The sequence below is a fragment of the Crocodylus siamensis genome, chromosome 4 (assembly GCF_052110815.1).
Source record: "Crocodylus siamensis isolate JL-2025a chromosome 4, ASM5211081v1, whole genome shotgun sequence".
NCBI lineage: Eukaryota > Metazoa > Chordata > Crocodylia > Crocodylidae > Crocodylus > Crocodylus siamensis.
Genome location: NC_143398.1, coordinates 142,690,499 through 142,699,804, shown reverse-complemented (window position 1 = coordinate 142,699,804; position 9,306 = coordinate 142,690,499). Strand labels below are relative to the sequence as shown.

Sequence of the window (9,306 nt, the reverse complement as noted above, 5' to 3'; positions counted from 1 at the left end):
AGTGGACATGTCTACACATTGCTGCACAGCAACATTCCTAAGGCACCGTGCTTTTGTACTTCCTTTTGGAAGTACTAAAGCATGGCACAATATGGGCAATTACTGTGTGCTTAGATCTCCCAGCTACATCACTGTAGCAGTCCACTGTAGCTGGGGACTGCACTACTATGATGACGTAGCTGGCAATCATGTGTAGACCTGCATGATGACTGCATCACCATAGCACACCGTATGGCCGTGTAGTGCATTGCTACATCACCATAGGGTGACATGTAGCTGTGCCCAGTATGTAGTTCCCACACTCTAATTTCCATATGGTACAGTGTATTTGCATTTTCTTGTGGGCCAGTTTGGTTGAAAAGTTTGCTAAATATCAGGAAATGCCCCAAAAATCTTGGGTCCAAGTTACACATGCCATCTTGACTTAATTTATGATATTATATCATTTCCCCAGGAATTTCTTATTTCAGTCAAGGCAAAATTCTGTTAGACCTATTGAACAACTAAAGCACAGCTTGTAACCTTCTCTGAATTGCATAGGAGCAATTCCATTACCAACCCATCAGTATGTAAGTGTCCTCATTATAGCGACTTTATTGTCCTCTAAATATATTCATATGTCTCTATATTCCTATAATGGGGGCAGTTAATAGAATAAATCCTACACTTAATTTGCTATCTCACAGTGACTTAAGTGTAGAGCTGGTTGCCCACTGGGTCAATGAAACTTCTGCCTTCAGTGGCAATCCCTGCAAGCTAAAAAGTGAAAATAATTGAGGCTGGAAGCTCTATGTGATCTCCATTGAAGCCAGCCTGTCAGGTGAGAGGATAAGGTCATCCTCCATACTACATGGAGAAAGGAAAATCATCCTTGACTTAAGAAATTTCTGTCTCTGCAGAGTTTCTCCAATGAGGAGAGGAAGCTTATAAATTTAAGCTGGTGTAAATGCATGTGTAGATACGTCCAGTGGGTCTGGCTGGATCAGCTCACATTAAAGGAAAGATCAATTGCATCTTCCTTTGACTTCTCTATGTCTTTTATGCATATACTTGTGCAATTAATGCTATATAGGTTTACTCACTCTGGTTAATCATACAGTAAACCTGCCCTCAGCAAGTGTCTTCATGTGCATCCATTTGGGATCAGATGGCACTAGCCTGATTCTGGCCTCCTCAAGCACTGTGCTGCCCTGCTGCAGCAGCCAAGGGGCACTAGTGGCTGCACATCATCCACCACACCTGGGATGACAAACAGTGGCTGGAGTCCTTTTGGATGACCCAGGACACTTTCCAGGACCTTCTTGACCAGCTCTGCCTGCACCTGGAGCAGCAGGCCAGCACCATGAAGCTGCCCCTCTCTGCAGAGACCCATCCTGGCCATCACCCTGGTCAAGCTGGCCACACCTGCCAGCCTGTGCTACATCAGCCACCTCTTTGGTGTGGGCCTAATTCTAACTGGTGGCAGAAGTGGCCACAGGGAATTGAAATGTGAGGAAGTCCAAGTATCAACAAAATTCTGCCTGTCAAAACTGACTTGAGTTTTTTGAATCAATGGCTAACTCTGAGAAATGGGCAGCAGTGGAGGGCTGAGCGATAAGTGATAAGGCCCGTTGTTGCAGCTTCTATCCTCCCAGCTACAACAAAGTTGCACATTTTATATAGAATATCTTTCTGGCTGATTTGCCACTTCGGGATGCCATGCATTGGCTGATTGCATTGCACTGTTACTGTTTATGGGAAAATTAACTTGTTAATCATGACATAAATGTAATGTGTGCCAGGGACCTGAAAGATAAAACTTCAAGAAGACAGTAGGGGTGGAATATTGTCAGATATTGGCCCCCCATTGCAACCCAAATCGACTAGCTGATTTGGGATGCCTGAAAAAGTTAGGTGGAAGCTGATCATATGAACGTCCTGTCAGTTCTTCCTGCATCAGTAAGGAGGACAGAAAGACATTGGCTACCTCTCCTTCCAGTAAATTACCCTTGGACAAGCATAGCCAGATTTGGAACTTATCATCCAAGGAAAAGAAGCCCATCAAAGCAATGTAATACCCATCAGAAACCTGGAGAACAGGCAAAAGAACAAAACAAAACTGATCCCTGTCAAGATGAAGAGACTCAGTTATGTCACTTTACATGAGTGCTAATGAGTAGGAGAGGTTAGAAAATAAAATGAGGGTAAACTGAAATACCATTCTGTGAAAGGGTATTCATTTTTATTTTTCTTAAGACAGTTCAATTAAAAGGTAATGGTAAGCAAATGGACTTTCCCATGTTACAATTACCTGCTAAGCAGCACACGGTCTACTGCCAAAGGCTCTGCAAGACATCTGGAAAACAATGTCCATTTTTCATTCTGGCTCATGCACAGTTTAAATGTGAAAACAGAGAGGCACAGATTCTGCAGTGGAACTAGTTCACAGGAGGCACATAGACACAAGAGGCTTACTGCAGAGCTGCTTAATTAGCTCCACAGTAAATGTTGCAATATCTACATGTACAGCCCTATTAGTCTGCGGTAAACTAATATGATAAATTCTGCCACAGGGTAGTACTTGTAAATACAAGTATTGTCCTGCAGCAGATTCTTTTAGTGTTCAGTAATGCACATGTAGACACTGACCCAGCTGGCTGGGGCACAAGGGTGCTTTAGTGGGAGGGCTGCCTGCCAGCTAGCCCCATACTGGAGCACCCTCAGGCCCCAGCCAGGCCCTCTGCAGCACACTTAGCCCAATCAAAGCAGCCATGGGCTGGCAGGCTGACCCCCTGAGAGCCCCCTGCCAGCTGGGGATGCTCTGACTTGGTTCAACATGCTGTAGTCCTGGACAAATGTGTAAAAGTGGTGCCCAGGAGCAATAAACTCCAGCACAATATGTGTCGGAGTTTACTGCTGCACATTAATAGCACATGTAAACACACCCAGGATTTAAGTATCTCTTTTGAAGCTTTGACTCCTTTGGCTGCTTTCTAATCCTCCTTGTGGCCACAAGAGGGCTCTAAGTGCCTAACATTATCTTGGACACATCTACACAAGATGTTTACTGTGCAGTTGATTAATTAGTTCTTTAGTAACTGTCTTGGCTGCAGTAAACTAATTTACTCCACAGCAGGATAGTATGTATAACATGCTACATATGCAGGCATTCCCTGCACTGTTAACATTCCCTGTGCTACCAATTTGCAGCACTGGGAGAAGGGGGGTGGCATTTTATACCTGGAGATCCCTGTGCCAAAAAAACCCATGCTAGAAAAAAACAGGGTGGCACACATAGTCGTACCATACACCACCCAAAACCAAAGCCAACACAGGTTCATTAGAGGCAGGTCCTGTCAGACCAAACTGGTGGCCTTCTATGACCAGCTCACAAAATCCTTAGATGCATAGTCTTCCTGGACTTTCGGAAGGCCTTCGACACTGTCTCTCACTCCGTTCTCATTAAGAAACTGGGGGACTGTGGTGTCAACACCTACACAGTCAAATGGGTCACCAACTGGCTGGAGGACCTCACCCAGAGAGTGGTGGTGAATGGGTCATTTTCGACCTGGAGGGATGTGGGCAGTGGGGTTCTGCAGGGCTCCGTCCTCGGGCCTGCACTGTTCAACATCTTCATCAGTGACTTGGACGAGGGGGTACAAAGCACCCTGTTCAAATTTGCAGACAACACTAAGATGTGGGGGCATGTGGGCACACTAGAAGGGAGGAATAGGCTACAATTGGACCTAGACAGGTTACAAGGGTGGGCGGATGAGAACAGGATGGGATTCATCACTGACAAGTGCAAGGTGATACACCTGGGGAGGAAGAACCAGCACCATACCTACAGGTTGGGGAACTCCCTTCTCATCAGTGTAGAGGCAGAAAAGGATCTTGGAGTCATCATCGACTCCAAGATGAACATGGGCCGGCAGTGTGGGGATGCAGTCAGGAAGGCCAACCGTACCTTGTCATGCATCCACAGATCCTCCTTCTCTATGTGGCACTGGTTAGGCTGCAGCTGGAGTACTGCGTCCAGTTCTGGGCGCCACACTTCAGGAGGGATGTGGACAACATGGAGAGGGTCCAGAGGAGGGCCACTCACATGATCAGGGGGCAGCAGAACAGGTCCTACGAGGACAGGCTCAGGGACCTGAACCTGTTCAGCCTCCACAAGAGAAGGCTGAGGGGGGATCTAGTGGCCTGTTACAAACTAGTCAGAGGGGACCAGCAGGCATTGGGGAAGTCCCTGTCCCTCCGAGCACTACCAGGAGTGACTAGGAATAATGCTCACAATGGCAGATTCAGGCTAGATATCAGGAGGTGCTACTTCACTGTCAGGGCGGCTAGGATCTGGAACCAACTTCCAAGCAAAGTGGTGCTGGCTCCTATCTTGGGGGTCTTTAAGACAAGGCCGGACAGTCACCTCGCTGGGGTTGTTTGACCCCAGTACTCTTTCCTGCCATGGCAGGGGGTTGGACTTGATGATCTGCTCAGGTCCCTTCTGCCCCTACTAACTATGAAACTATGAAATAGCCTGGCCAGCTAGAGCCATGCTGCTGAATTGCTGCTCCTGGAGCCCGAGGAGTCCCCCAGGACCCCAGGTAAGGCTGCTGGGGCTACCCCAGGTGTTGACTCCAGCCTCTTCTACACACCCCCAGAAACTTGCCATATGCCAGAGCACATGTGAAAGGGCCTCTCCTGGCAGACAAGTAGCAGCAGCAGCAATTGTGCTGCTTCTATTGGCCCCAGGGAAATGCACATGCACACTCGATTGGACATGCCCTGTGATTGATTTCCTGCCTCTCAGTCCTCCCAGTAACACCCATTTTCTACAGCCTAAGTCTCCATTTAGCAGTGCATCAAAAGATTTGCTGTACTCCAGAAGAGATGTAGCTTAGCTCTTTGTCTAAAAAACCCAATTATCTAATCACACAAAGACATCAAGTTAGTCTGATTCATCTTTTACTTCATTCTATTTTTCATTCATCAAAAGGTCTTTAATTATTCTTTCCTTCAAAATTTGCTACATAACGTTGCATACTACTGATGTCAAACTAAATGGCCTTCCATGGCCTCCAGCAACTCTCCACCCTTTTCCTTTCATATGTTTTACCCAGACTTGATACATTTATTAAAAATAATTACTATTGCATCTATGATCTCATGTTAGTTATTCCAGGATTCTAGGCTGGAAATTATCAGCATGAATGAGCATTTTATGCTCTTGGTTTGTCTTCCCCTTCAGTAGGGGAAAGTTCCATTTCCAAACCCTCACTCACATTAGCCGTTTCTCCACTGAACCAACACCAAACATTATTATTATCCTTGTTGAAATCTGTGCTGAAATTTTTACTTAGTTATGTGAAGCTTCTGCTTACCAGTGGTCAATATCCCTGTCAAAGTATCTTTATCATCCTTAAAAGAACCTCTCCCTTTCTCCAAGGCTCCTTTTCATTTTTACCAGAGCTCCCTTCACCTGCTTGTTCCTGAGGCTGTATATCAGGGGGTTCAATGTTGGGTTCACAAGACTGTAGAAAAGAGAGAGGATTTTCTGCCAAAGGGTTGACTTGCCAGTCCCAGGTACCATGTACATGAACATAGCTGTTCCATAGAAGAGCCCCACCACTGTGAGGTGGGAGCTGCAGGTGGAAAACGTTTTGCGCTGTCCCTCAGTAGAGCTTATATGCAGGATGGCATCCAGGATGTGCAGATAGGAAATGAGAATTAGGGTGAAGGGAAGCAGCATAATGATCACACAGGCAGCAAAGATCACAAGTTTGTTGATGGTGATGTCAGCACAGGCCAAATTTAATACAGCCAGAATTTCACAGAAAAAATGGTCTACCTCCCTAGCACCACAGAAAGGCAACTGCCAAGCAAGGATGACATGTACTACAGCCAGGAGGGAGCCACAAACCCATGAGGCTACCACCAAAACAATGCAGACTCTCCAGTTCATGATGACACTGTAGCGCAAGGGGTGGCATATTGCTACAAAGCGATCATAGGACATCACTGCCAGCAACACGCACTCTGTGTGACCCAGTGCCATGTAAAAATACATCTGTGTCCCACAGCCAACAAATGAGATGGTTTTCCTTAGGACTAGAAAGTTCCTTAGCATATGGGGAACATTATTAGAAGCATAACAGATGTCCACGATGGCGAGATGACAAAGGAAGAAATACATGGGTGTGTGGAGTTGGGTATCTATGCAGATTACCAACAGTATGAGAGCATTTCCTACTAAGGCAACTGTGTAAATGGCAAGGAATAAGGCAAACAGGACTATTTGAACCTTTGGACTGATGGAAAATCCTAGAAGGAGGAATTCTGAGAAGAAAGTGTGATTTTCCATCTTGTCTTGTTTTCTTTGTAAAATATCCAGTGCAATATCCACTGATCCAGGGCAAAAATGCTCTAGTGCTGGAAAATTAAGTGTGAGAGATTAAGGTAAGAAATATTTTGGAATTTATAAAGATAGCTCAGAACAGCATTCTAGTATATTGTATCACTTAATGACAAGTTGTAAACTGCAAGAATGAATCTCATGCAGGGGTGGCCAGCCTGTGGCTCTGGAGCCACATGCACCTCTTCAGCAGTTAACAGGTATCTCCTTGAATCTTTGCACAAACACATGGTGACCAGCTTCCATGGAAAGTCATTTCCAGCTTCCAACTGCAAAGATTCAAGGAGACACCTACTAACTTCTGAAGAGCTGCATGTGGCTCCAGAGCTGCAGGTTGGCCATCCCTGAATACATCTTTAAGTAGTCAGAAAATGGGAACTACATATGAGTCTCTGCAGAAGTGCCATCAGTGCTAAAATAGAAAAGAATCCCAGTTTAATATCATAGATGTTTAGAAACAACTTTAAAAACATAAATGCTAAAGGTTATTATCATTACTTGTTGCTCTTAAGTTGCCAGTCTCATGTTTCTTTAGGAATACTGTTGAAGCACTGCACTGACATCAATTAAAAGAAAATTATTTTCCCTTTCCAGTTTCCTTCTGGCTTAATTTTTAATGGCATCATTTTTTCACTAATCAAAATGGAAAGTTAGCATTGTATATCACCAAACAGACAATCTGACAACTCTATAAAATAAACACAGTTTTGTTACCCTCTGAAAATGACATTTATCGCTGATATTTATAAGCCCATGGATTTAGTTGTTCAAAATAAAAATTGCCTTTTTGACTTTCAAAAAGGAGCTTTCATCGGCAATGACATACAGTCATTAAACACTTCTTTTCAACAGTAGTGATAAAAACTGAGATAACCAATGCTGTATTAATATAGCAACCCTCCTACCAAGGAGAGGTGTCTAAAATTCACAGTATCCTGGGATACATCTTCAACCTTGCTCCCTTCCTTTTTTCTCTGTTCCTGGAGCACAGATGGATGGAAAACAAACACAAACCTCCAGACGAGTGCATAGGATACACCGTGTGGATAGAACACCTTTGTGCTACAGACATCTTAAACCAAGTAAAAGATAACTTCATAGCCATTGCTTACCAAGGTAATGAGAAGAGGCCGTATGGCTACTGGAAGTTGTAACACAGATCCAGCAGGATGTCTCCAGGAGTCCAGGAGCAGAAAAAAGATATGGCTTCACCTCCACTCCCCTGTTTTCAATAAAGGAGAGTTCAGCTGGATCTGAGGATCTGCTTCCTTGAGTACTGTGTATTTCAATGTTACCCAGAACACTGTGTTTCTGCATTCATGTTCTTGAGAAAAGAAGAAAAGGTGAGAAGTAGGGAGGAATGATCAAATCAAATCAAATCAGTTTGTTGCAAAAGGTGCAGTTTAATGCAGGAACTAATCTTTTTTTTCAGTTTTTAGAGGTTGCTATTTGGTCCAGTCTCCCAGTCCTGAAACAATTCCTTTAGGGACTAATAAGAAAAGTAAGAATGGGATGATCAGGTCCATTACTCTGCTGATTTAACTGCTATGTCTTCTTTGGATACAAGGATTCTTGTGTGGGGAGCCTAGCAAAAACACTGGAACTGTGCCATGAAAAAACAATTAGGCAAAATTGTTTGTCAATTTCTCTGAATATTCTAAGAGGAGTTTGCTCTTGAAATGGCTTTGCGTACTGGCATAATGTAGCACGTGAAACTACAGTAATGAAATATTTTTACGGCAACAATATCACCTATGAGAATTGCACCTATATGAAAAAGCAATTTCAAAATTAATTTCCCAGATTAATTCATCTGAATTAATCACCAGAATTCTTACTCATTCCCTACTCTGTTAAATCAAGAGCTGTTGAACTGATTTTGCAGGTGTGTGCAAGTCAGCAAACACCGTGATCCTTACATGGACAAACTGTATTCAAACAAATGCACTGAGTTTTCAAGACAAGCACACAGAAGCTATACAATTGGTTGTCCATTATCATCATTCGGTTTTAATATTATGGCTTCTCAGTTTTCCACTGCTTAAGAAATATTTGTATTTCACAGCATGCTTCTTTGATGTTATAGGCTTCACTGTGCCCAAGTTGGAACTAATTCTACAGTTCCTTTCCCATTTTTATAATATAACTCACACTTTCAAATATTTCTCTAAAATCATAACTCCAAACCCTTTTGGGGGAAAGCTACCACTGACTTCAGTTAATTTTCAGGTCCCGAGTTGAAGATTACTATGTATAATAATTCATCTTCAAATGTTAACAAGAACTAAGCATTACAAAAATATAGGGCATTTCTGGTATTCCATGCTAGAAGGACTTGTTTAAAATATTCAGTCCTCACCTTCACCATGAAACAATTCATTAGTGTCTAAGGTACACATTTCTTGTTCATCTGCCTCCTGTCAGGTACGGGGCTGGGAACTGACTTAGTTGTTGTCAGTGTGTTGACAAAATAAAGGATTTTATAGTATTATCACTAAGCTTTAATTGGCCTCCAGATACTGTAAAAAGAAAAATAGAAAGGGAGGCAATTTGGAACAAGAGAGAACTTGCAGCAAGACCCCAGTGCTTAAGGAGAAGGGAGCTCCCATATCTCTAAAGAGATACCATGATGTAATCCAGGGAAAAATACAAGTAGGTCGTTAAGGGTCCTTAATTTGTGAAGGGTTCAGCACAGCTAGGGAACAAGGAGTCTGGGCATCACTTTCCTGTCACGTAATTAGAACCACAGAAATCCTGGCTTGACAGTTTAACAGGAGAGTGATCTATCTAGATACTGCCTGACCTGTGACCTGGTGGCACTTTGCTGGGAAGTAAGAGATGCAAATTCAAATTCCTTCTATATGAGGGTAAGGGATGGTTAGAACTAATTTGCAGTTTCCTGGTTCAGTATCTTA

At 43.5% G+C, this 9,306-nt stretch overlaps 1 protein-coding gene across 1 annotated transcript; it reads right to left on the bottom strand.

Annotated features, from left to right (window-relative positions):
- Window positions 1-5,398: 5,398 nt before the first annotated feature.
- LOC149866643 (olfactory receptor 2A1/2A42-like) lies at window positions 5,399-6,340 on the bottom strand. Its single transcript, XM_090041633.1, has one exon. It carries the CDS (start codon window positions 6,338-6,340, stop codon window positions 5,399-5,401), a length of 942 nt encoding a protein of 313 aa, XP_089897759.1.
- Window positions 6,341-9,306: the final 2,966 nt, after the last annotated feature.